The sequence below is a fragment of the Scyliorhinus canicula genome, chromosome 17 (genome assembly GCF_902713615.1).
Source record: "Scyliorhinus canicula chromosome 17, sScyCan1.1, whole genome shotgun sequence".
Taxonomy (NCBI): domain Eukaryota; kingdom Metazoa; phylum Chordata; class Chondrichthyes; order Carcharhiniformes; family Scyliorhinidae; genus Scyliorhinus; species Scyliorhinus canicula.
In genome coordinates, this window is record NC_052162.1 from 120,707,983 (window position 1) to 120,735,384 (window position 27,402).

General features: G+C 44.4%; 2 protein-coding genes across 4 annotated transcripts in view; both read right to left on the reverse strand.

The window, feature by feature from the left end:
• The window catches only part of LOC119951774 (zinc finger protein 229-like), a 711,453-nt gene that overhangs the window by 196,756 nt on the left and 487,295 nt on the right, over window positions 1-27,402 (reverse strand). The window lies entirely within an intron of this gene.
• On the reverse strand, window positions 19,065-27,234 carry LOC119951786 (zinc finger protein 271-like). 3 transcript variants are annotated; one of them, XM_038775135.1, is made up of 3 exons: window positions 27,101-27,234; window positions 22,161-22,277; window positions 19,065-20,728 (listed from the first exon to the last, which is right to left on the reverse strand). In XM_038775135.1, the coding sequence occupies exon 3, from the start codon at window positions 20,679-20,681 to the stop codon at window positions 19,311-19,313; it is 1,371 nt and encodes a 456-aa protein (XP_038631063.1). In that variant the 5' UTR covers window positions 20,682-20,728; window positions 22,161-22,277; window positions 27,101-27,234; the 3' UTR covers window positions 19,065-19,310. The 3 variants fall into 3 exon arrangements, with proteins under 3 accessions (XP_038631063.1, XP_038631064.1, XP_038631065.1); XM_038775136.1 differs by having other exon boundaries at window positions 27,097-27,176; XM_038775137.1 differs by lacking the exon at window positions 22,161-22,277 and having other exon boundaries at window positions 27,101-27,134.

Consider the following 27,402-nt stretch of genomic DNA (forward strand, 5'->3'; position numbering starts at 1 on the left):
AGTGTCCAATTTTCCCTGCGTGCTTTGTAAATCGCCATTTTGAGTTGGGAAGTGGCCAACTTCGGTGGCTACATAGCTGAGAATAACGGAGCCTGTGTCCCCAGTTGGGAAACTGCCGTGGGCGTCGCACTAATAGAGAGACAGGAAGGTGCTGGAGGACTGACTGGGAATGGGCCTCCAACCAATTGTTACACCGGTCACTATTCCGATCGCAGACAAGACCCCAACAGTTCGGGAGGCGGAGGAGGTTATTGAGAGGAGTTATAGGGAGGTAGTCACACCTCAGGTAAAAGAAGAAAGTAGATGGGTTACCGTCAGGGGAGGGAGAGGGAACCGGCAGGCAGTGCAGGGATCCCCTGTGGTCGTTCCCCTCTATAACAAGTATACCGTTTTGGATACTGTTGCGGGGGACGACTTACCAGGGGTAAGCAATAGGGCGCAGGTCTCTGGCACAGAGTCTGTCCCTGTTGCTCAGAAGGGAAGGGAGAAGAGGAACAGAGCACTTGTCATTGGGGACTCCATAGTTAGAGGAACAGACAGGAGGTTCTGTGGGAACGAAAGAGACTCACGGTTGGTGTGTTGCCTCCCAGGTGCCAGGGTCCGCGATGTCTCAGATCGTGTTTTCGGGATCCTTAAGGGGGAGGGGGAGCAGCCCCAAGTCGTGGTCCACATAGGTACCAACGACATCGGTAGGAAGAGAGATGGGGATTTGAGACAGAAATTCAGGGAGCTAGGGTGGAAGCTGAGAGCTAGAACAAACAGAGTAGTTATCTCTGGGTTGTTACCCGTGCCACGTGCTAGCGAAGTGAGAAATAAGGAGAGAGAGGAGTTGAACACGTGGCTACAGGGATGGTGCAGGAGGGAGGGTTTTGGTTTCCTGGATAATTGGGGCTCATTCTGGGGTAGGTGGGACCTCTACAAACAGGATGGTCTTCACCTGAACCAGAGGGGTACCAATATCCTGGGGGGGAGATTTGCTAGTGCTCTTCGGGGGGGTTTAAACTAATTCAGCAGGGGGATGGGAACCTAAATTGTAGTCCCAGTGTACAGGATGTTGAGAGTAGTGAGGTCAGGGATAGGGTTAAAAGTTCGAAAGAGGGCACCGGCAAGCAGGACGCTGGTTTGAAGTGTGTCTACTTCAACGCCAGGAGCATCCGGAATAAGGTGGGTGAGCTTGCAGCATGGGTTGGTACCTGGGATCTCGATGTTGTGGCGATTTCGGAGACATGGGTAGAGCAGGGACAGGAATGGTTGTTGCAGGTTCCAGGATTTAGATGTTTCTGTAAGAACAGAGAAGATGGTAAAAGAGGGGGGGGTGTGGCATTGTTAATCAAGGAAAGTATTACGGCGGTAGAAAGGACGCTTGAGGACTCGTCTACTGAGGCAGTATGGGCCGAGGTTAGGAACAGTAGAGGAGAGGTCACCCTGTTGGGAGTTGTCTATAGACCTCCGAATAGTCCCAGAGATGTAGAGGAAAGGATTGGAAAGATGATTCTTGACAGGAGCGAGAGTAACAGGGTAGTTGTTATGGGGGACTTTAACTTTCCAAATATTGACTGGAAATACTATAGTTCGAGTACTATAGATGGGTCAGTTTTTGTGCAGTGTGTGCAGGAGGGTTTTCTGACACAGTATGTAGACAGGCCAACAAGGGGCGAGGCCACATTGGATTTGGTACTGGGTAATGAACCCGGCCAGGTGTTAGGTTTAGATGTAGGTGAGCACTTTGGTGATAGTGATCACAACTCGGTTATGTTTACTTTAGCAATGGGCAGGGATAGGTATATACCGCAAGGCAAGAATTATAGCTGGGGGAAAGGCAATTATGATGCTATTCGGCAAGATTTAGGAGGTATAGGATGGAGAAGGAAACTGCAGGGGATGGGTACAATCGAAATGTGGAGCTTTTTCAAGGAACAGCTACTGCGTGTCCTTGATAAGTATGTACCTGTCAGGCAGGGAGGAAGTTGTCGAGCAAGGGAGCCGTGGTTTACTAAGGAAGTTGAAGCACTTGTCAAGAGGAAGAAGAAGGCTTATGTTAGGATGAGACATGAAGGCTCAGTTAGGGCACTTGAGAGTTACAAGTTAGCCAGGAGGGACCTAAAGGGAGAGTTAAGAAGAGCGAGGAGAGGACACGAAAAGTTGTTGGCGGATAGGATCAAGGAAAACCCTAAGGCTTTCTATAGGTATATCAGGAACAAAAGAATGACTCGAGTAAGATTAGGGCCAATCAAGGATAGTAGTGGAAAGTTGTGTGTGGAATCAGAGGAGATAGGGGAAGCATTAAATGGATATTTTTCGTCAGTGTTTACACTGGAGAAAGACAATGTTGTCGAGGAGAACACTCAGGTTCAGTCGACCAGGCTAGATGGAATTGAGGTTCAAAAGGAGGAGGTGTTAGCAATTTTAGAAAATGTCAAAATAGATAAGTCCCCTGGGCCAGATGGGATTTATCCTAGGATTCTCTGGGAAGCCAGGGAGGAGATTGCAGAGCCTTTGTCCTTGATCTTTATGTCGTCTTTGTCGACAGGAATAGTGCCGGAAGACTGGAGGATAGCAAATGTTGTCCCCTTGTTCAAGAAGGGGAGTAGAGACAACCCTGGTAATTATAGACCTGTGAGCCTTACTTCGGTTGTGGGTAAAATGTTGGAAAAGGTTATAAGAGATAGGGTTTATAATCATCTTGAAAAGAACAAGTTGATTAGCGATACTCAACACGGTTTTGTGAAGGGTAGGTCATGTCTCACAAACCTTATTGAGTTTTTTGAGACGGTGACCAAACAGGTGGATCAGGGTAAAGCTGTTGATGTGGTGTATATGGATTTCAGTAAGGCGTTTGATAAGGTTCCCCACGGTAGGCTATTGCAGAAAATAAGGAAGTATGGAATTGAAGGTGATTTAGCGGTTTGGATCAGTAATTGGCTAGCTGAAAGAAGACAGAGGGTGGTGGTTGATGGCAAATGTTCATCCTGGAGTTCAGTTACTAGTGGTGTACCGCAAGGATCTGTTTTGGGGCCACTGCTGTTTGTCATTTTTATAAATGACCTGGAAGAGGGTGTAGAAGGATGGGTTAGTAAATTTGCAGATGACACGAAGGTCGGTGGAGTTGTGGATAGTGCTGAAGGATGTTATAGGATACAGAGGGACATAGATAAGCTGCAGAGCTGGGCTGAGAGGTGGCAGATGGAGTTTAATGCGGAAAAGTGTGAGGTGGTTCACTTTGGAAGGAGTAACAGGAATGCAGAGTACTGGGCTAATGGCAAGATTCTTGGTAGTGTAGATGAACAGAGAGATCTCGGCATCCAGGTACATAAATCCCTGAAAGTTGCCACCCAGGTTAATAGGGCTGTTAAGAAGGCATATGGTGTGCTAGCCTTTATAAGCAGGGGGATTGAGTTTCGGAACCACAAGGTCATGCTGCAGCTGTACATAACTCTGGTGCGGCCACACCTGGAGTACTGCGTGCAGTTCTGGTCACCACATTATAGGAAGGATGTGGAAGCTTTGGAAAGGGTTCAGAGGAGATTTACTAGGATGTTGCCTGGTATGGAGGGAAGGTCTTACGAGGAAAGGCTCAGGGAATTGAGGTTGTTTTCATTAGAGAGGAGAAGGCTGAGAGGTGACTTAATAGAGACATATAAGATAGTCAGAGGGTTAGATAGGGTGGACAGTGAGAGTCTTTTTCCTCGGATGGTGATGACCAACACGAGGGGACATAGCTTTAAATTGATTGGATTCTGGACCAAAACCCCCAATATTTCAGTTTATTTGTCAGACTGTGCGGAAAGAATGATTCGCTCCAGGAGTGATCACATGAAGAAATATGGCTGGTTATTTTTAAAATAAACCTTTTTCTGGCTACAATATTAAGCATTTTAACTACACACCCAAAAGCAACAGCTTACAATTACCCATTTAAACTTTACTACTCAATCTCCCATTAAATAACAGGAAAAGAAAGATACAGCTCTCAATCTATCTTACTGTGGGAGAATTGTGGACCCAGAATCCAACTCCTCTCTCTAAATCTTTCTCCAAAAACTGCTCTCTAAAGATTTTTTAAATGTCCCACTGCCTTCCTTGGTTCCACCCAGCAATGACCTCATCTCCCCAAGCTGGAAAACAAATGATCTCTGCCGGCTGCAAAGAACATTAATTCCACAAGTACTTTCCTAGTCAAACCACAGTCCATTAGCCCAGACTGAAAAACACATTCCATTGTCAATTTCACCTTCTGGCTACTAAAAACACCCAGGTCCTGCAAAACAGGATCCTTCTTTAAAAATAAAAACAGAACCCCTGCAGTGAACCACACTCTAACCCCACGCTTTTAACCCTTAAATTTCCCAATACATTTCTGATCCAATTTTCCTAAAATCTTCCAATTGTCACACCTCCCCCTTTAAAAAAAATGAACCAGCTATGTACGCAGATGGCTTCATTTTTCTAAAAACTTTTTAACTTTAAACATTTCTTCTAATGACATGCAACTTATACTCTATAATAACATTTTACATTTTTCAAAAGGCAAACATACACATGAGTGTCGTCCATTTTAGTCTCCTCACATGTCACAGTCACTAGCATAGATTTATCCAGTACTTCGAGCGAGAGAGATTACAAAGATCAGGGTGGCCTCCAAGATTACATAAGAAAAGCTTCATCAACAATTCAGTGATAGATGGGCAGCATAGTGGCACAGTGGTTAGCACTGTTGCCTCACGGTGCCAAGGTAGCAGGTTCGATCCCGGCCCTGGGTTACTGTCCGTGTGGAGTGAAATGAAATGAAAATCGCTTATTGTCACAAGTAGGCTTCAAATGAAGTTACTGTGAAAAGCCCCTAGTCGCCACATTCCGGCGCCTGTTCGGGGAGGCTGATACAGGAATTGAACCGTGATGCTGGCCTGCCTTGCTATGCTTTCAAAGCCAGTGATTTAGCCCTGTGCTAAACCAGTCCCTAACTCCTAGTGGACGGAGTAGATTTACTTTTGGAGAATGATTTGGCAGGAGTGACGGTTGTAGCTCCATCCATGATAACAGAGGGTCTGAGAGAATTCCTGCAGTTATCACATGAAATACCAACAGTAGGGCATGTGGGAATTTAAAAAACTCATTGGGCATTAAATTACTCAAAGAAAAATGTTGAAAGATGTTAATCACAGATCAAATGACAATGGTAGTGAACCAGATTATCTGAATTCTAAGACGGAAGGTGCCCACCGGAAAGAAGAGTTTGAATTTAATAGTAGTGACAGTGATGAAGAGACAGACGAGAATACCAAATTCAATTTTGCTTCTGATTATGAAGTGATGATGAACAGCTATTACCAAATAGACCTGTCACTAACCGATCTTGGGCCAATGGCAAGTAATTCTCCTAAAGCTAGGAACGAAGACGGAAAATTGGAGGCAGAAAGTGGATTGGACTTTTCTAAAAGTGATTTGTTACAGCCCCTTGCTGTAAATCCATTGCCATCCCCTTCAGGGGAAATATTTCCGAGACCATGCCTGCTTTGAAGCAAAGTATTCATGATAGCACAGCATCAGTTAGTCAGGACGAGGACAGTAAGGATTATGAAGTGGCACTAAGCTGGTTCACCCACGTCCTTTTAAAGATCCACAGTGCCTCTTAAAGGGAGTAAATGGCAAAGGAGATGAAATAATCAGTCATCAATACCTTTTAAAACTAAGAGGAAGATGGATGGAGACCTATGCCGTGATTCTGCAATCACATCTCTTCACAAAAACCAGAAAGATCATGGGCCAATAATGTGTTATCCTCTGATTCTGAAAGTCTGCACTGTTAAATGGAGATAAGAGTTGTGATTACAAAAACTCCAAAGAGGAGTAGAAGCTGTAAAACAAAGAATGGTTCTTTTTGCTGAAAGTAACCACGTGCAAGAAAAAAGAGGATGTAAAGCTGGAGGGGTTGAAGAGTGTTTATTGATTAAAAATGAACCAAATATTTGTGTTGTTCCTCGTGTCTTAATAAAGCTCATAGTCTCAAAGGTGGAGAAGATGCTTTATTGTGAATTCGTTCTCTTCAGAGCTTAACTTACGGCTACCTCAAATGCTGCCTGCTTGTGTCTGTGTCCTGCTACGAGTTCTGCCTTCCGTGAAGTGTGTCCTCACTTCCTGTCCCTGTGTATTTATAGCTCTCCCGTGCTCCCTCTAGTGCTTGCTCAGTTGTATTGCATCTACTCAGATCTACAATCACCACAATATTTCCCTCAGCATTGACAATGGTGCTTATTATTTGACTGTATAAAATCTTTGAAATATGGATAAACGTTCATTGGACAATCATAAAAGACTGACGACATTACATGAGCTTACAGAGCACATCTCCTTCATCAGGTGATGAAGGAGCTGTGCTCCGAAAGCTAGTGATTCGAAACAAACATGTTGGACTTTAACCTGGTGTTGTAAGACTTCTTACTGAGCCCACTCCAGTCCAATGCTGGCATCTCCACATTACATTACACGAGACACAGAAAGGGGCATATATCACAAAGATGCTGAAAGGGTATGAATAGAATTGAATGGAAACACCAAGCGGCACTGGGTTTGAAGTTTCATCCGCATACAGAACACTAGGAAGGTTTCTCCTCAATGTGAATGTTGTGATAATATTTCAATTTCTGTCTTTAAATCCATCCCTCTGATAAATGAGTTTACAAACGTCATCACTGTGGGTACAGGTTAGAAATTTAGAACAGACAATTCGGTTACCGATCCTCCCACCAGGATTTCTCGTCCTGCTTATCCCCAATTCTCCTCCCTGAAGCTGCTGACTCTCGGGTTCCGTTTCACACTCACCTATTTCCCTCACCAATATGTCACCCATGTGTCTAAATCTTTACACCTGAAGTTAACAAGCTGTTTGCTGGGGGGGGGGGGGGGCTCAAAATCAGATCGAGTGACTACCCACGTGTACTTTGTATCAGAGTTGGGTCACTGCCCTCCCATCCCTACTTTTCATCCTGGTCTCAGGTGTTGGGAGACTGGGCTCCGGATTAGTAATGGCGGCCGCATCCCCCACAATCCCCAGCCCTGGGAAACCGCTCTATCCATCGCGCGGGCAAAGGCCGGAACTGCGCATGTCCAAGGGGGAGAGAGAGAGAGAGAGAGAGAGAGCGAGGCAGCTGCTCATGTGTAAAATAGAGCCCATCCCTGAACGTTCTGCTACGATATTGACCAATAGGAAAATTGGGAGGACCGGAAGGAGTCTGGTACTCCAGCTAATCAGAGCGCGGCTTTGTGTGAATGAAGATTGAGCTTCACACAATCGGAAACTTCTTCCTGTCTCCAACATCTGTCAGTAAAACACTTTCTTTTCTCCCCCTTTCCATTTATTTTCTCATTCTGACCTTCAATTGGTCACTTGCAGCAACTGAAGGGAAAGGAAGTGAATCCAGGGTACAGACTCTGGAAAGCTTGGCCCAGGTCTCTCTCTCTCTTGAAGTGAATGAAAACATACCTCTCCATTCACCTGAGGAAGGAGCAGTGCTCCGAAAGCTCGTGTTTGAAACAAACTTGTTGGACCTTAACCTGGTGTTGTAAGACTTCTTACTACTCTCTCTTGAAGACATTGACATCCTTTGCTCCCTCAGGTTGACACCTTACGACACTTGGATTCCATTCAGCAGCCCAATCCATGCCGACTCTGGAGAGAAATCCAATCAGTCCCATTCTCGCTCGATATCCTCGTTACTCTGCAAGTTTATTTCCTCACTTTTATTTTGAAATGATGATCGTCTGTGCTTCCTCCACCCTCAGGCAGCGAGTTGCAGATCTCTCACATCTCACTGTAAAAATAACTATCTCCCTCACAGCCCCACCAGTCTCCAGTCCTGTAATCAAGTCCTGTATATTACATTTTTAGTGCGGTATTATTGAGTGTTTACTGGGAAAAGCAGAGAGAGAAGGAGGGAGAGTGTGCGCGATGGAGATTTACAGCTTTTGGGGAACGAGAGGAAAGAATGTTCCATAGGAACTAGAATTGTCTGTTCTGAATTTCTCTCTTGTGCTGACAGTGATGTATTTTGCAAATTGTTTTTGCAGAATATTAGAACAGGGCGAATTCCAGTCAGATATCTCAAGACGTCACAACTCGATCTGACAGTCACACGATTCATTGGGGCTGAATATTATCAGACTTTGAATCTAGAAGAAGAAATGTTTGTCTCCGCTGTTGGCTTCAAAGGATTTTCAGCAACTTTGCAACCTGAAAAGCACCGAGACACAGACACCTGAGTGAGAGTGTCCCAGTGCAGATACTGAATGAGCTTTCACCAGCTTCACAAGAAACATCGCACCATTCAGAGAGGGGAAAATCCATACATGTGTTCACTGTGAAGACAAAGTATCAACTGATGATCGGACCTGGAGAGAGACACATACTCCATGGAGCAACCATGGAAATGTGGGGACTGTGGCAAGGGATCCAAATACCCATCACAACTGGAGGCTCATCGCTGCAGTCACACTGGGGAGAGACCGTTCATCTGCCCTGAGTGTGGAAGCGGTTTGACTCATTTATCCACCTTGCAGTCCCACCAGTGAATTCACTCTGGGGAGAGGCCATTCAGCTGCCTTGAGTATAGGCAGGGATTTACTCAACCTACCTACTGAGACATCAGCAAATTCACACTGGGGAGAGACCATTCCACTGCCTTGCCTGTGGAAAGGGATTCAGTAATTCATCAGACCTGTATAAACACCAGCAGGTTCACACTGGGGAGAGACCATTCACTTGCTCTCAGTGTGGAAAGGGATTCAGTAATTCATCAGACCTGTATAAACATGAGCGAATTCACACTGGGGAGAGGCCATTCATCTGCTCTGAGCGTGGGAAGGGATTCAGTGATTCATCTAAACTGCTGCGACACAAGCGAGTTCACACTGGGGAGAGGCCGTTCACCTGCTCCGTGTGTGTGGTAAGGGATTCAGTGCTTTACCAACTCTACTGACACACCAGCGAGTACACACTGGGGAGAGGCCTTTCATCTGTTCTGAGTGTGAGGAGGCTTTCACTCATTCATGCAGCCTGCAGGAACACAGGTGAGTTCACACTGGGGAGAGGCTGTTCTCCTGTTCTGAGTGTGGGAAAGGATTCATTCGGTCTGCACACATGCTGAGACACCAGTGTGTTCACACCGGGGAGAGGCCATTCACCTGCTCTGTGTGGAAAAGGATTCACTCAGTTACCGCATCTGTAGACACATCAACGCATTCACAAGTCATTACAAAGGTTGGATTCTGCTGCTTTTGCTGCTGTTAATCACATCCAGGACTGAACCATGTTCATTCTGACACTTGGTGAAGTGGGAGGGTCGGAGGGTTTCTTTCTGCTGGACTGGCCGGTCTCACGACTTTGCTTCCAGTGGGCTGATGCTCTTTGAGCCTGGGAGAGCACATTTCCACTGAAATTATCCACAAAAGCTGATGCAGGAGATGTATTTTATCATGGATCGTAAATAGCGTTTTCCCCCCATTACAGGTAGATCTAAAATAAATACATGAAGAACTGGAAAAACACAGCAGGTCTGGCAGCATCTGTGGAGAGAAACAGAGTTAACGTTTCACGTCCAATGTAACTCCACTTCAGAACTAAAGAGAGGGAGAAATGTGATGGGTTTGAAGCTGGTGAGAATGTGGGGAGGGTGTAATAACTACACTTTCCTGTTCTTGCATATATTAAGTAACGCCGACCATGCAACTAACAATGCATAATCTTGTCTATCCGTTTTGGGTGCCACGTAATTCTATTTGGTATCCATTGATCGATTATAACAGAAATTCTTGTCATAGAATTTACAAGGTTCTCTTGCCTGCAAAAGAGTGTTTTGAGAATCAGACTATCCTCAGTAACTTACAGAACGACTTGAATTCAAAATACAATAGCAGTAATGGTTTTGTTGCTCAAAGCAAACAGCTGCGTAGGTTAGAAATAGAGATGGAAAATATGAAACAAAGATAATAGATAGCTTCTTAGGCAAAACGTATCGGATGATTCTAGAACAGAAATAATACCGTAAAACTATTACCATTAAGGAATTTGTTATCAGTCTAAGTCAATCTATTCCTGCCCCTGTAATATGCTGATTGGTTTGGATGAGCCTTCAATATATTTTGTTCGATGATTGGGTTGTCAATCTTCAATATGCAACATTATCAGTCATGTTGCATCTTCAAATTCTTTAGTGTGTGTTGGTATGCAAAATCTGTTCTTATCATTGCACTGGTATGCGCTTTGTCTTATGATTCCTTCTTTCGGACAATGGAAGGCTTATATGAACTCTAATGTCAACCTGACCTTCATTAGAAATGTTGCACTTGCTCAGCTCGTTGCAAGCTGTTCCTTGCAAACAGATATTCATTTTGCAGAAGCAAGCAATATCCATTTTGCACAGTCATGATGGAATTCATTTTAAATAGTTTCTGATTCTGGTTCTGGGGAAAGATCAGTACAGTTGGATGAATGGGAGAGTCCTCTCAAGAGATAGCAGGGACACAATGGGCCAAATGGTCTCATCCTGCAGCCTGTGAATCTGAGCCTCCTGCTTTTGTGCAGGTTAAAAGGGACAGATTTCATTGCAGTCTCTTCTCTGTATATGTATTTAAAGAGACGGGTTTCTCTTTAGCTCTGAGTGACCGATATAACAATTAGTTGGAGATTCGTTTCCCAGTCAGTCCTCCAGCACCTTCCTATCTCTCTATTAGTGGGACGCCCATGGCAGTTTCCCAACTCGGGTACTGGCCCCGTTATTCTCAGCTAAGTTCAGCCTCAGCTCCGTTGCCTGGCTGTCATCGACATGAGCAACAGAGACAGAAAGGTGCCCGAGGCTCAAATTGGAAGTCAAAACCTGTGGCTCTAAACCAACACTTCAACATTTGTCAGTTAAATCCATGATATTTATTCTGGGGTTTCCATTATTAGATTTAGGCACTGGAGGCAAAGGGTGGGGGATTTAATGGGTAACTTTCCCTTTCTAACTTTATATTGTCTCTAGTGTCAGCCATGGCTCAGTGGGCAGCTCTCTCACCTCGGGGTCAAAAGGTTGCGGGTTCAAATCTCAGTCCAGGGACCTGAGGACAAAATTCAGTTCCAACATTCCTCATCCCGGCACTGTGGGAGTGCTGCACTGTCAGAACAGCCTTCTTTCAAATAAGATGCTAAACTGAGGCCCTGACTGCCCCTCTCAAGTGGGTGTAAAAGTTCCCACAGCCACTATTTTGAAGAGGAGCAGGAGAGTTATCCCCGATGTCCTGGTCAATATTTATCTCTCAGTCAACATCATCTGCTCATTATCACACTGCTGTGTGTGGGATCTTGTGTGTAAATTGGCTGCTGCATTTCCTACATTACAACAGTGACTGCGCTTCAAAATTACTTCATTGGCTGTAAAGCACTTTGGGACGTTCTGTGGCTGTGAAAAGCGTAATATAGTTTTTAAGTTTATGTTTTCTGATCTTGTTATCTGGAACTTTATTGATTTCAGCCACCCTCAACTTACCATTGAATAAATTCACTTTGGTTCAGACAAGGCAATTCAGGCAAAGACATTAGTCTCTTGATATTAAATTTTTTTAAATTTTAAATTTTAAAAGTTTATTCAAAGAAACTTTAAGACATTGACTTTTCCAACTTCATGTGGGTGATCAGTCTGTAGAAGCGTAACCCTCTCTGGCTCCTTCTTTGACAGTAATTCTTGTGGAATTCAGCCTCGGGAGTCTGGCTCCTTCATTGACAGTAATTTCCTTGGAACTCGGCCTCGGGAATCTTCAGTACTTGACCAGCAAGGAAAACCTTCAGAACCCCTGCTTTTATCCCCAAAGTGGACCATTACCTCACGTCAGAGTTGGGCCTGTTTTAACATGACAATTGGTCAATTTGGTCACTGGATAAATTTAATTGGATCCCCAATTACTGACACCACCTTCTCTCATTATCTTAGACAGGAATACAATAGAACTGTTTCATACTATCCCTTTATCTGATTCTATACAATCCCTTATTCAGACAGTTTCAAATGTTGAGGCTAATGGAGGTCTCTCTTGCCAGTAAATTTATCTTCACTGCACTTTCTTTACATACACAGCAATTAAGTTTTTACATTTTTACAGCAAATAAAACTCAGTCATTCACTATAACTACTGATTCATTATTGATTCATTAATTGTAACTCAATTAAGGCTCATTACTGAATCAGTCATCTGTTACTGACTGGTAGCTAATTAATACAGTAATCTTTAATTAATACATTTGGTTAATACAATATCCTCTAGTTGAAAAAGACAGTTTTGTGAAAGACAATGCCTTTCTTTCTTACTAACCTAGATTGGATTGAACAATGAGTCTTCGACTCGAGCCAGACTTTGGCAGGATATGATCTTCTGCAGCTTTACAAAATTCTGGAACAAATTGTTACTTTAAACAATTTTGTCTCACTCACCTTTGGTTTATACAGAATGAATTTTTAAAATAAAGGTCCAGTCAGGTTTCAGAGTTTAACATGGTTTCCTTAACTTTGCTACTTATAACAGTGAAGATTGACGAATGATTGATTTAAAAAAAGAAATATTATTAATGAGGCATACCCAGAATTTCCGACATTACAACAGTGACTACACTTCAAAAGTATTTCAAAGGCTGTAAAAAGCTTTAGGAGATTGTGTGGTCGTGAAAGGTGTTATAGAAATAGATATAGAATCCCTTGAGTACAGAAGGAGGCCATTCAGCCCATCGAGTCGGCACCGACTCTTCAAAAGATCACTCTACCCATATCCACTCACCCGTAACCCCATAATCTAACCTGCACATCCCTGGACACTGAGGGGCAATTTATCAGGGCTAATCCACCTAAGCCATACATCTTAGGACTGTGGTAGGAAACCAGAGCACTCGGAGGAAACTCACACAGACACAGGAGGACGTACAAATGCCACACAATGACCATGGCCAGAATTGAACATGGGCCCCTGGAGCTGTGAGGCAACAGGGCCAACCACTGTGCCACTCAAATAAATGTAATTTAATTTTAGAACTAGTCCCCAAACTTGGATATATCACACTATGTCCACTCACGAAAATCATCAATAAAGACTGAAACTTAATTTTATGTAACAACCATATCTTTCACTCCATTTCAAATCCCCTGTGAAGATCCAAACACAGTGTATCGTGAAAGTATTTAAAACAACGAGTTGTTGTGATTTGAAATTCACTGCCTGACAATGGTGCAGGAAGTAAATTCAACTGTAACTTTCAAAAGAGAACTGAACAGATTCTGTGGGAAAATAAACTTGCAGGATGATGCGACCAAATCGATTATTCATTCAAAGAGCTAGCATGGGGATGGTGGGCTTAATGGCCTCCTTCTTTGCCCTCTGATTCTCGTTTACATTTGAAGAAAATCTTCGACTTGAACCAGAGTTTGGCAGTATTTGGGAAATTCCTGAAATCCACTTCTTACGATGTGGGTCGAAGCGGAGATGATGGAATGTTTCCAAAGGGAAATTGGATGGGCTTTTGAGGGAAATAAACTGACAGGGATACGGGGATAGAACAGGGCAATCATTTGATCAATAGAAATCTACAAGTTGTGAATCTTTGGAATTCTCTACCCCAGAGGGCTGTGGGAGCTCAGTCATCGAGTGTGTTTAAAGCTGAGACTGACATATTTCTTAACAGCAAAGAACAAAAAGTACAGCAGAGGAACAGGCCCTTCAGCCCTCCAAGCCTGCGCCAACCATGCTGCCCGTTGAAACTAAAATCTTCTACACTTCCGGGGTCCGTATCCCTCTATTCCCATCCTATTCATGTATTTGTCAAGATGCAATAACACAAAGGGATAGTGTGGGGGAGAAAGGCATTGAAGTGGATAATCAGCCATGATCATACTGAATGGTGGAGGTTAAAAAGGTTTGTGTTAAATGAGGGGGATAAAATCTGGCAAATGGAGAATAATGTGGGAAAATGTGAAATTCTCCACTGTGGCAGGAAGAATAAAAAAGCTTATTATCTAAATGGTGAGAGATTGCAGAGCTCTGAGACTCAAGAGGGATCTGGGTGTCCAAGAGGATGAATCACAAAAGGCGAGTATACAGGTACAGCAAGTAATTAGGAAAACTAATAGAATGTTATTGTTTATTGTGAGGGGAATTGAATACAAAAGTAGGGAGGTTATGCTTCAGTTATACAGGACATTGGTGAGACCACATCTGGAGCACTGTGTACAGTATTGCTCTCATTTAAGGAATGATGTCAATGTGTTGGAAGCAGTTCAGAGAAGGTTTACTGGACTCATACCTGGAATTGGAGGCTGGTCTTATGAGGAATGATTGGACAGGCTGGGCTTGTGTCCGATGGAGTTTAGGTGACTTGATTGGACCGTGCAAGATCTTGAGGGGCCTTAACAGGGTGGATGTGGAAAGGATGTTTCCTCTTGTGGGAGAAACTAGAAATTGGAGTCACTTTTGTTCTTGAAAATACAGAAAACTGTGTCATTTGAAACATGGAAGTCTGGCAATATCTGGTTTGAGAGGGTACAGGGAAAGATCCCACAAAAGTTTCATAGCAGCTTCAAAGAGCAGGGTTGTAAAATGCAGATTCTTGCTCACAAGCAGGCTAATCAAACACACCAGTCTCATGTGGTAAGCTAAAACAATGGCTCACACCTTCATGGAATGTAACTATCTCAGGAAGCATCTGAAAAAGCATGGATGAGAGTTTCAATTGCATTAAGTGACGAATGTTTAAAACAGGCAAGTCTTTCAAGTCATAACCAAGTTAAATTTTAGCATGCAGCTAAAAGCAAAGTTTCACACCTTAATTGAAATAAACTCTCTTAGTAAACAGCTGGAAAGGATGGAAGATACTCAGTCAAATTTGGTGTCAATTTTAAAGTGTAAAATTCTATGAACATCAGGACAATTAAAAGAAAATTGGAGACGACCTGTCTACGAGAAACATCATGTAAGTCAAAATCAAAGGCAAAGTTATGAGCTGGGGACAATTGGAAAATTAAACGATTCGAAATTACAGAAATAAAAGTTAACTATTGAAACCAAAGCATTTTTTAATCAGATCTGAGAGGAGACGATATGCCCAAAATGAATAATTAGTTGTAGTAAGATGTTTACATCAAAGATACTTTTAAACTATCAAAGTGAAACAAGCCCATTTACAATAAAGTCGTTAAAACTTAATAACTCTCAGAAAGAGAATATAAACCCAGGGACCAGCAGCAGAGGACAGAGGGCAGAGGAAACCAGCAACAGGAGAGAAGGGGAGGAGAACTCAGAGAGAGAGAGAGAGAGAGAGAGAGCTCGGTCATGGGAAAGACAAGGCAAGCAGCCGAGTTTAAACAGTTATACATCTAAGGAAGACTAGAATTTAAACAGAAGTCAGAGTCAGCTTAGAGATAGCTAGCAGAGCCAGCTCTCACAGCTCGGTGCATGGGAAGAACAGGACACAGCAACCGAGTTCACCAGCGAATACAACTCAAGAAGACCAGATTTTAAGAAGATCGATTGCCAAGGTGGGCCTGAAGCAGCCAGAAGCAAGATCTTTTTTCCTTTCTGTAAAGAAAGTGTTTGCAGCTTTTAAAAGAAAAAATATAATAATAAAAATAACTTAACCTGAAAAAGTGGTTATTAGCTTACTTCACTTCCTTAATAACGCAGGACCCAGGACATCGATGCTATTAAGGGGTAAGTAGGTAAAATTCTTCGGTGAAGGTATGGGTTATACCGGGGGATAACTTGAAAAGATAGTTTGACCTGAATAGCACCCACAGAAGCCTGCACTGGAGTCAGGGAGGGAGAATCCCTGTTCACCATTTAGAATATCAACCTTTTTTTGGTATAGGGGGAATTCTAAGAATAGTGGTGAGTTTTAACTTCACTTTAAAAGTAACAACTTGCCCACTTAAGGCAGAGTCTTTGGAACTCTCTTCCTCAAAGGGCAGTGGAAGCAGAGACTTCGAATATTTTGAAGGCAGGCTGAATAGATCCTTGAAAAGCAAGGGGGTGAAAGATTATCAGGAGGGAAGGCGGGAATAGGACCATACTAAGACCAGACGTAATAGGAACAGGAGTAGGCCATTCGGCCCTTCCAGCCTGGCCCATCCTTCAATAGGATCACAGCTGATCTGACATTTCTCACGTTCACTTTCCTGCCCTTTCCCTGTAATCCTCGGTTCCTTTACTGATCAAAAATTTATGTCGGCCTTAAATATACACAAGGACTCTGTCCCCTCAATTCACAGTTCCAAAGCCTCTCAGAAGACTTTCCTCCTCATCTCAGTCTTAATTTTGCTCCTCTTTATTCTGAGACGATGCCCTCTGGTCCAAGACTCTCCCATGAAGAACCTGTGAAGCCCCTTAAGAATCCTGTCTGTTTCAATGAGATCACCTCTCATTCTTCTAAATTCCAATGAGTAGAGTCCCAACCTGTTTAATCTTTGCTCCCAAGATAATCCCTCCATACCTGGGATCATCTTAGTGACCCTTCTCTAAACAGCCTCCAATGAAATAATATCTTTCCTTAAATAAGGGGATCAAAACTGCTCTCAGTTCTCCAGATGTGGTGTCACCAGCACCTTGTACAGCTGCAGCAAGACTTCCCGATTCTTATACTCCAACCCCCTTGGAATCAGGGCCAACATTCCATTAGCTTCCTGATTACCTGCTGCACCTGTCTGCTAGCTTCCGGTGTTTCCTGCACAAGTTCCCCCGAGTCCCTTTGTGTTGCAGCTTTCTGCAGCTTTTCGCCATTTAAATAATACTGTTCTTTTGTTCTCCCTTCCAAAATGAAGTTCACATTTTCCCACATTATGCTCCATGTGGCAACTTTTTGTCCACTTGCTTAACCTCTCAATATCTCTTTGCAAACTGTTTGTATTTCCCTCGCAACTTGCCTTTCCACCTATTTTGTGCTGTCTTCAAATTTGGGCTTCCTTCCTCCAAGTCATTAATATAAATTGTACACCGTTGTGGTCCCAGCACTGATCTCTGTGGAACCCCACTGGTTACAGGTCTCCAATCTGAAAAAGAAACCCCTTATCCCCACTCACTGTTTCCTGCTCATTAGCCAATTCTCTATCCATGTCAATATACTACCTCCAACTCCATGGGTTCTTATCTCATCCACTATCTCTGTAGACATTTCTTTTAGGATTCTAGGATGCAGCCATCCAGGGGACTAATCTTATCCTCATTAGTTTGTCCAATACAACTTCTCCAGTGATGGTATTTAATTGCTCCCTCCGTATTCTTTAGTATTAATGGGATATTCGAAGTACCTTCCACCGTAAAAACTGATGCAAAATATCTGTTTAACTCCTCTGCCATTTCCTTGTTCCCTATAACTGACACAGTGGCATGGAGGCACAATGGTTAGTACTGTTGCTTCACAGCTCCAGGGACCTGGGTTCAATTCCCAGCTTGGGTCACTGTCTGTGCAGAGTCTGCATGTTCTCCCCAAAACTGTGTGGGTTTCCTCCGGGTGCTCCGGTTTCCTCCCACAAGTTCCAAAAGACGTGTTTGTTAGGTGAATTGGACATTCTGAATTCTCCCTCTGTGTACCCAAACAGGGGCCGGAGTGTGGCGACTAGCGGATTTTCACAGTAACTTCATTGCAGTGTTAATGTAAGCCTACTTGTGACAATAATAAAGATGATTATAATAAAGAATATTATTACGCTCTCTCTCAAGATTTATTTTCTAAGGGGCCTCTGTGGAGTTGAGGTTACAATCAGACCAGCCGGGAACTTACTGAATGGTGGAGCAGGCTCGAGGGGCCGAGTGGCTCCTCATTCGGATGTTATCACATCCTTTATAATAGATTGTAGCATTTTCCCTCCAACTGATGTCAGGCTGTGATGGTTCCCTGTTTTCTCTCTCTCTTCATAGCTTCATTTTGCTGTTTAATTTTTGCTTCTTAAAGGAATCTATATTTTATGTAAATAAAATGCGAGCGGTTGCCTGTCTATTGTCTATCGTCATACACAGAACAACAAAGAACAAAGGACAGTACAGCACAGAGCCTGCTCGGATCATGATGTCTGTCTAAACTAAAACCTTCTGTGCTTCCAGGATCTGTATCCGTCTATTCCCATCCTATTCATCGATTCGTCAAGATGCCTTTTAAACGTCGCTATCATCCGTGCTTCCACCACCTCCTCCCACAGAGAGTTCCAGGCACTCGCCACCCTCTGTGTACAAAAACCTCCCTCACACATCTCCTCTAAACTTTGCCCCTCGCACGTTGCCCCTCAAACCTTAAACCTATGTCACCTGGTAATTGACTTTTCCAACCTGGGAAAAAGCTTCTGACTATCCACTCTGTCCGTGCCACGCATAACCTCGTAAACTTTTATCAGGTCGTCCCTCAACTCCGTTGCTCGAGTGAAAACAAACTGAGTTTATCCAACCTCTCCTCATAGCTAATCCCCTCCAGGCAACATCCTGGTAAACCTCCTCTGTACTCTCTCCAAAGCCTCCACATCCTTTTGGTAATGTGGTGACCAGAATTGTCGGCAATATTCCACGTGTGGCCTAACTAAGGTTCTGTACAGCTGCAGAATGACTTCCCAATTTTTATACTCAATGCCCCGACCAATGATGACAAGCATGCCGTCTCCCCTCTTAGCGACCTTATCCACCTGCATTGCCACTTTCAGTGATATGTTTATTGTAATTTCCCAATCTACCACAAACAACTTGCCCCTCAAACCATGACAGTTTTCTTCTGCGAGAAACACACAGATAAATTAGGCAAAAGAACCCTGTAACCACCATAGCCCATCTTCATGGCAACATGGCTGCTTTGGGAACTAAATATCTTCCAACGTGCAAACACCTTTTCATTCTGTGCTCCTGGTCAAACTTGGAGCCAGGTAATTGCAACTGAGGCTCAGAAATGGTCAGCCCACCGGAGGCAGAGGTGTTAGACCGGCCAGTCCAGCAGAAAGAAACCCTCCAATCATCACCATTCACCAGATGTCAGAATGAACAAAATGCAGTCCTGGATATCAGTGAGAGCAGAAACAATAACAACGGAGCCAACATCTGGAATTTATTGTGAACTTGTTGCAGTCACAACAGGTGGGATGAATCACAAAACCTCTCCCCACATTGAGAGCAGATGAATGGCCTCTCCCCAGAATTAATTCGCTAGTGTCTCCGTAGTTGGGACGGGTCATTGAATGTCTCCTCAGCTCAGAGCAGGTGAATGGCTGCTTCCAGGTGTTAACTTGCTAGTGTTCCCGAAGGGTGTATGGATATCTGAATCCCTTCTCTCACTAAGAGCAGATTAACACTTTCCCCCCAGTGTGAACTCGCTGGTGTGTCTGCAGGTGGGATAACCGAGCGAATCCCTTCTTACACTGAGAGCAGGTGAATGGCCTCTCCCCAGTGTGAATTCGTTGGTGTGTCCGCAGGTTCGATGAAGTAGTGAATCCCGTCTCACACTGAGAGCAGGTGAATGGCTTCTCCCCAGTGTGAATTCGCTGATGTATCCGCAGGTTGGTTAACTGAGTGAATCCCTTCTCACACTGAGAGCAGGTGAACGGCTTCTCCCCAGTGTGAACTCGCTGATGTATCTGCAGGTTCGATGAAGTTGTGAATCCCTTCCCACACTGAGAGCAGGTGAATTGCCTCTCCGCAGTGTGAAGTCGCTGGTGTAGCCGGAGGCTCGGTAAAGTAGTGAATCCCTTCTCACACTGAGAGCAGATGAATGGCCTCTCCCCAATGTGAACTTGCTGGTGTGTCCGCAGGTTCGATGACGTAGTGAATCCCTTCTCACACTGAGAGCAGGTGAACAGCTTCTCCCCAGTGTGAACTCGCTGGTGTGTCCGCAGGTTCGATGAAGTAGTGAATCCCTTCCCACACTGAGAGCAGGTGAATGGCTTCTCCCCAGTGTGAAGTCGCTGATGTATCTGCAGGTTGGAAAACTGAGTGAATCCCTTCTCACACTGAGAGCAGGTGAACGGCTTCTCCCCAGTGTGAATTCGCTGGTGTGTCTGCAGGCTGGATAACACAGTGAATCCCTTCTCACACTGAGAGCAGGTGAATGGCCTCTCCCCAGTGTGAACTCGCTGGTGTCTCTGGAGTTGGGGTAACACAGTGAATCCCTTCTTACACTGAGAACAGGTGAATGGCTTTTCCCCAGTGTGAAGTCGCTGATGTATCTGCAGGCTGGATAATCGAGTGAATCCCTTCCCACACTGAGAGCAGGTGAACGGCCTCTCCCCAGTGTGAACCCGTTGATGTCTCTGCAGATAGGATAACTTAGTGAATCCCTTCTCACACTGAGAGCAGGTGAATGGCCTCTCTCCAGTGTGAAGTCGCCGGTGTGACTGCAGGGCGGATAACTGAGCGAATCCCTCCTCACACTGAGAGCAGGTGAATGGCCTCTCTCCAGTGTGAACCCGCTGGTGTTGCTGCAGATCGGATAAAGTAGTGAATCCCTTCCCACACTGAGAGCAAGTGAACGGCCTCTCCGCAGTGTGAACTCGCTGGTGTCTCTGCAGGGTGCATAACACAGTGAATCCCTTCCCACACACAGAGCAGGTGAATGGCCTCTCCCCAGTGTGAATGCGACGATGAATGTCCAGCTGAGATGGAGCCATAAATCCCTTCCCACAGTCCATACATTTCCACCGTTTCTCCATGTTTTGGGTCTCCTCGTGTCTCCCCAGGTTTGACGATCAGTTGAAGCCTGTAAAAGAAAAAAATGGGAAAATATGTCATTTGAAACATGGAGGTCTGCCAATACCTGGATAAGGTACATGAGAGAATGTAGGGAAAAATCCCATGAAGGGTTAACAGCAGCTGCAAAAGAAGGTTTTGAAATGCAGATAGCCTTTATCAAACAGGCATTAAGAAAACAGCTTGTGACTATTCAAGCTGTAAAACTAATGTATGTCTTTTAAGTCACAGCAGATTGAACTTTTAGTTATATGGAAAAAAACAATATTTTGCACCTTCTTTGAAGTTAATTATTTTAGTAAGCAGCTAAAAAAGAATTGCTAGGATTTTCAGTTGAAATGGGTGACAAATGTTTAGGTGTGAAATTCTGCTGACATCAGGTGAATATGGGAAGCTGGAGACAACGTGTCCACGGGAACACAGGTTAGCCCCAAATCGGAGTCAGAGTTCTGAGCTGGGGGCACTATTTGGTAATAAAGCAACTTTAGAAATTACAGAAACCAGATATAACACCCCTCTGGGATCAAAGTACTTTTGAACATCACAAAGGAAACAATATAATCAGAGTTCGATGAGCTGAAGTCATGTTCAGTATGAATACAGAGTCGTGTTAGAAATAATTCAGATTAAAGGTACCTTGTTCAATCACGAGTAAAATAAAGTTACTTTACGATGTCATATAAACGTAATAACTGCTAGAAGGAGAATATAAACCGTAAAAAAGGGGACAGCCAGCAGAGAGTCAGCTCTCATAGCTCGGTCATGGGAAGGATATAGCATCGCAACCGAGCAGAACAGCAAATCCATCTGAGGAAGACCAAAAGCTAAAGAAGAGAGATTGTCAAGGTGGACCTGAAGGTCTTTTCAACCAACCAGGAGAATCCAGAGCCAAGATCTTTTTACTTTTCTGTAAAGACAGTGATTGCATCTTTTAAAAGAAAAAATGTAATAATAAAATAACTTAAACGTTTTAACCTGAAACATTGGTTATTACAAAGTCTACTTTACTTACTTAGCAACGTGGGACCAGGCTCGATGCTACTAAGTGGTAAGTAGATGAAATTCTTCGATGAAGATATGGGTTATACTGGGGGAATAACTTGAAACACTAGTTTGACCCGAATAGCACCCATCTAAGTCTGCAGAGGAGTCAGGGAGTGAGAATCCCTGTTCACCATTTAGAATGTCTTATTGACATTTTTTGGTATGGGGGAATTCTAAGAATAGTGGTGAGTTTTTTTACTTCAAGCTCGTCCACACACAGAACACGTGTACGGTCTCTCCCCGCTGTGAATGGTGTGATGTTTTTCAGGCTGTGTAACTGGTTAAAGCTCTTTCCACAGTCAGTGCTCTGGAACACTCTCACTCGGGTGTGTGTGTCTCGGTGCTTTTCCAGTCACACTGATGTTTAAAATCTTTTGAAGCTGACAGAACAGACAAACCTTTCTCCTTCTAGATTCAAACTTCGGTGATATTCAGTTCCAAGGAATTGAGAGACTCAGTTAGATTGAGACGTGACGTTTGAAATTTCTGTCTGTAATTCCTCCTCTTCTAATATCCTGTAAAAACAATTTACAAAAGACATCACTGTCAGTGCAGGATAGAAATTCAGAACAGACAATTCTAGTTTCTGGAGAACATTCTTTCCTCTCATTCCCCAAAAGGTGTAAATCTCAATCCCACACACTCTCCCTCCATTCTCACTCTGCTGTATCTAATATTCACCCTCCCAATTCTCCTGAAGGTGCTGATTCAGGCTGATTGACAGATCCATGCTCACTGCTTCCTGTCCTGGACACAGAGACCATTACAAATAGGAGCTGCAATTGGCCAATCGGCCCATCGAGCCTGCTCATCTATTCTGTGGGATCATTGACCGATCTATGTCAGCGACATTCTCCGTGTTATTGACCAGAGGATGAGTGTGGTGACTCAATATCTGTGAGCTCATGAGGCCGAGCTGTAAAACACCATGAAGAGGCTCGATGATCCGGAGAGAATTCTGAATATTGAGCAAGATGCCTCCTCGGGGGAGGTAAGATTTAAATCCTTGGAAAACCGACTGAGCGGCGTGGGGGGGGGGGGGGGGGGGTGTCCTGGAGCACTTGGAGAACCAAGGATCAGAGAAAGAACATCCGAGTCGTCGGCCTGCCAGAAGGTGTGGAGGGTAAGGCTCCCGTTAGGTGCTTCGAGGATCGGCTGCCACATTTTCTCAAGATGGATATGAAGTCTGGGTGTTTCCAATTAGAAAGGGCATCGGATCCTGTCTTTGAGGCCGAGGGATAGTTTTCATCCCAGGCCTGTAATCATTCACTTCCACAACTTGAAAGATCACCAGAGGGTCCTGGAGACGGGTAAGGTGAGGTGGGACCTGGCTCCATGAGGGAGTGAGGATTTCCTTCTTCCAGGACTTTTCGGCAGCCACACAAACGAAGCATCGAGGCTTCGATGAAATTTGAAGGGAAATCAAGGTTGCGGGAGTGAATTATGTCGCTTTATCCTGCGACCCTGAAAATTGTATCCGACAACTCCGTCAAGTCTTTCAATAATCCGACTACTGCCTTGGCCATTGTTGAATCCACGATGGGCAAGGATTTGGAGGGATGGTTTGCAGCTCAGACTAACTCAGGCTCTAATCCGGACTCTTTCCCTATCATGGTGTTGTTGTCTGAATTTGTTATCTTTTATCCCGTTGAAGAGAGTTGTTATTCTGAGAGCGCCGATTGAATGTCTTCTTCTCCTTGAGCGTTACAGGGACTCGTATTATCTTATCTCAGTTATGGTATATGTGCCGTGTGCTTATTATCCGTCATCTTTCTTCTATTATCAGAGCGTTAATCATGGCAGAACCGAGTGGTGCCATTGCCGAGGGGTGGGTGGTGGTGGATGCAGGTCTTCACGGGTGGGTCTAAAATGTGGGAGGGACATTTGATCCCCATTCCCTTGTTGGCCCTTCTTTTCTTCTCATTTTGGAGAAGGTATCCTGAGGGTAACGACAGTCTGGCCGTGGGGTTAATCCTCCGGGTCCTCAGTCATATTGAGGAATGTCCCCATGGATCTATTGTGGTTGTGATTCTTCTGTATTTTGTTATTATGGGAGGGTTTATGTGTTGTTGACTTTATCCTACTCTGGTACAGACGGGGCTATTATCTGTGAAAGGAGCAGTTTGGGGAAACTTTGGTGCCTCTGGTGTAAAGTGAGTTGGAGGAGGGGGGTAATGGCGCACGCCCGATTGTGGTGTGAAAATCTGTTCCTGTTCTCTCTGTCGCCTCACTAATGGCGGCAGTTAATCTGCAGATTTTCTCAGGGAATGTACGGGGCATCCATCACCCTATCAGAAGGAAAAAGATCCTCTCCCTTTCTTAAGGAGAAATTTGACATGGCTTTATTACAGGAAGGGGGGGGGGGGGGGGGGGTTTCCACCACCTTTTCATCAAGTAGCAGGGGTGTGGAAATCCTTATTAATAAAAATATCACTTTTCAGGTTGAAATCTGCACCAAGGACAAAGGAGGTGGATATGTGATCATTAGAGGTTCGGTGTATGGAGATGTTGTTTCTATAATGAATGTTTATGGACCCCCGAATTACTCCCCGGAGATCATTACAAAGGTTTTTGTGGATTTAGTAGACTTCAACGGCCACTTAAATTCTCTGGTAGATAAGCCCCTGGTTACCAGGAACCAAACCCCCCCCTCATGCTGCAAGGTAGGGCGTTGGCCCCGGCTTGTAAGGAGTTGGGTTATGTGGAGAGCTTTGCATCAAAGGGTATAGATTTTACCGTATTTCCAGCCCCACATCAAAGTCATAATAGAATCAACGACTTTTTTCTGCTGAGGACGATCCCATACTTGGTGTCCACAGAAAACATCGTAATTGTGAACAATCTCCTCATTTCTCTGGAGATCCTACTCGAGGGCTCACCCCCAGGTTAAGAGTGGTGATTTGATGCTTCCCTGATAAGAGTTACGTCATTTCCGACACATTTTGAGGAAGAATTTGAATTATTCAGTTTCTTTAACTTGGCTCCTGGTATTTCTCCCTCCATTTCCCCCTGCAGACATCTATAGCTCCTGCCAGTGTGTGTGTGTGTGTGTGTGTGTGTATGCGTGTGTGTTTGGGGGGGGGGGGGGGCTGATCATTTCTTACGCTGCTAATAAAAGGTACAGGATGCTGGAGCACCAAAGACGTCTGGAGGTTTGTCTGGCAAAGGCCGAGGAGAATTATAAGAAGGCCCCGAGGACCCGATCGCTGAGGGAGGTTAACACGGCAGGAGTGGCTTTGGACCCCCTATTGACTCAGCAGGTCGGGAAAAGATTGTAGAAGTTTGGGAATAAACCGAGCAAATCCCTGCCATATAGCAGTGGTTAGCACAGTTGCTTCATAGCATCAGGGATCCGCATTCCATTCCTGGCTTGGGTCTCTGGTCTATGCAAAGTCTGCACGTTCTCCCCGTGTCTGCGTGGGTTTCCTCCAGGTGCTCCAGATTCCTCCCACAAGTCCCGAAAGACATGCTGTTAGGTAGTTTGGACATTCTGAATTCTCCCTCATGGTACCCGAACAGGCGCCAGAGTGTGGCGATAGTGGATTTTCACAGTAACTTCATTGCAGTGTTAATGTCAGCCTAATTGCGACACTAATAAAGATTATTATTATAGCGGATTTGAGGATTTGTTGTCAGATCCATTGGTGGATATGTATTGTCACTCTTTTGACTCGGGGATGCTGCCAGCAACTCTCTGTGACGCTTATATATCTTTGATTCTGAAGACGGGCAAGGACACGGAGGAGTGGACCTCTTATTGGTCAATCCCTCTTTTGAATCTTCACTTCAAACTGCTATCTAAAGTTTTGGTGAGAAGGCTCGAGGACATCCTTCCGACAATTGTGCGGGAGGACCAGACTGGCTTTATCGGGGAAGATTTTCCAGTCACAACTTTGAAAGGTTGCTGAATGTGATTCAAGTTTTTCAGAAATATGCACTGGATGGACTGGTGATCTCTTGGATTGGATTTGTTGATTGTCACGTGTACCGAGGTACAGTGAAGAGTATTTTTCTGCAAGCAGCTCAACGGATCATTAAGTCAGGGGTGGATTAACCATTAAGCAAAATAAGCACGTGCTTAGGGCATCAAGGGAAGGGGGCACCACAGAAATTTTCCATAGCCGAATTTACCATGGTCCATGGGCCATATGGTGCAGTACTGCAAATGGTGCAGCTGAACCAGGATCCGCAAAAAGGGGCCCCCACATTAAATGAAAAAATTACATACAGATATATACAATAATAAGAGCACTCAGAGAGTGCAGACCTTCTCCAAGGGTTATGAAATCGAAGGGAAAAAAAATCCCCCCCCCCCCCCCACATAAATGAAAGCAGGGGAAACTTTGTATGCAGTCTGTGAAATTTGTATACAATCTGTACAACGTCAGTGGAAAAAAAACAAACACACACATACTCCGACAAAAACATAACCTCCTTGGTGGAAGTAAAAATAAAGATAATAGTAATGATAGAGGTTAATGATATACATTAATCTTGGGAATACAACAAAATTAGAATCTGGTAACTGCCCCACGGTCCACGGAGGCTCCCGTGATCGTTCTTGTCTTTTATTTCCTTTTATTTCCTTTTCTTTTCATGTACTTGTCTTTTATTTCCTTTTCTTTTCATGTACTTAATCATTAAGTACATGAAAAGAAAAGGAAATAAAAGAAAATACATAATACGGCAACACAAGGTACACAATGTAACTACATAAACACCGGCAACAGGTGAAGCCTACAGAAGTGTAGTGTTAATAAGGTCAGTCCAGAAGAGGGTTGTTTAGGAGTCTGGTAAAAGCGGTGTACTGAAAGCATTTGCTCAAATTGAGTGGATTTATCTGGTGTAAACACTGAGAGGCTTCGGGTTGGGTGAGGATTATATCAAGTTGATTCAATTATTATATTAAAGGTAAAGTCACCATAGTCCCAGATGACCAGATGCTGCTTTCCCCTTTGAGGCGAGGGACAGGTTTGAGAAGGTGGGGCCTTCATGAATAATTTCAGCCGTTAGGGGAATTACACCAACGCTGCTGGCCTCGCTCTGCTTCTCTAACCAGCTGAGGGAAACCAGCCCTCTGTTATATTACAGGCTGGGCAGCAGCCGGGCTCATGGATAGTTTATATTTGTCGTATTTGAGCTTCAGAGAGTCTCGACAAATAAATGTGTCAAACTGAGGGAGCAAAGGATGAGAGAGAGAGAGACCTGGGCCAAGCTTTGCAGAGTCTGCACCCTCCCTGGATTCACTTCCTTTCCCTTCAGTTGCTGCAAGTGACCAATTGAAGGTGAGAATGAGAAAAGAAATGGAAAGGGGGAGAAAAGAAAGTGTTTTACTCACAGATGTTGGAGAAAGGAAGAAGCTTCCGTCTCACTGAAGCTCAATCGTCACTCACACAAACCCCGCGCTCTGATTGGCTGGAGGACCAGAGACCTTCCGGTCCTCCAAAACTTCAATTGGTCAACACCTCAGCAGGAAAGATAGTGGGCGGGCTCTCGTTCACACATGCGCAGTCCCGGGGGAGCCCCGCGGAGATCACCGAGCGGTTCCTCGCTCTGGCCGGAGCCGTCAGATTTCCAGCAGGTACACGTGCAGGCAGAGGGCGAACAAAGGGTCGGGTCGGGCCTCCCGAGTCTGCGCCT

Excerpts from the sequence above, each read along its gene's own strand:
- LOC119951786 (XM_038775135.1), bottom strand. The coding sequence starts at position 20,681 with ATGGAGAAACGGTGGAAATGTATGGACTGTGGGAAGGGATTTATGGCT.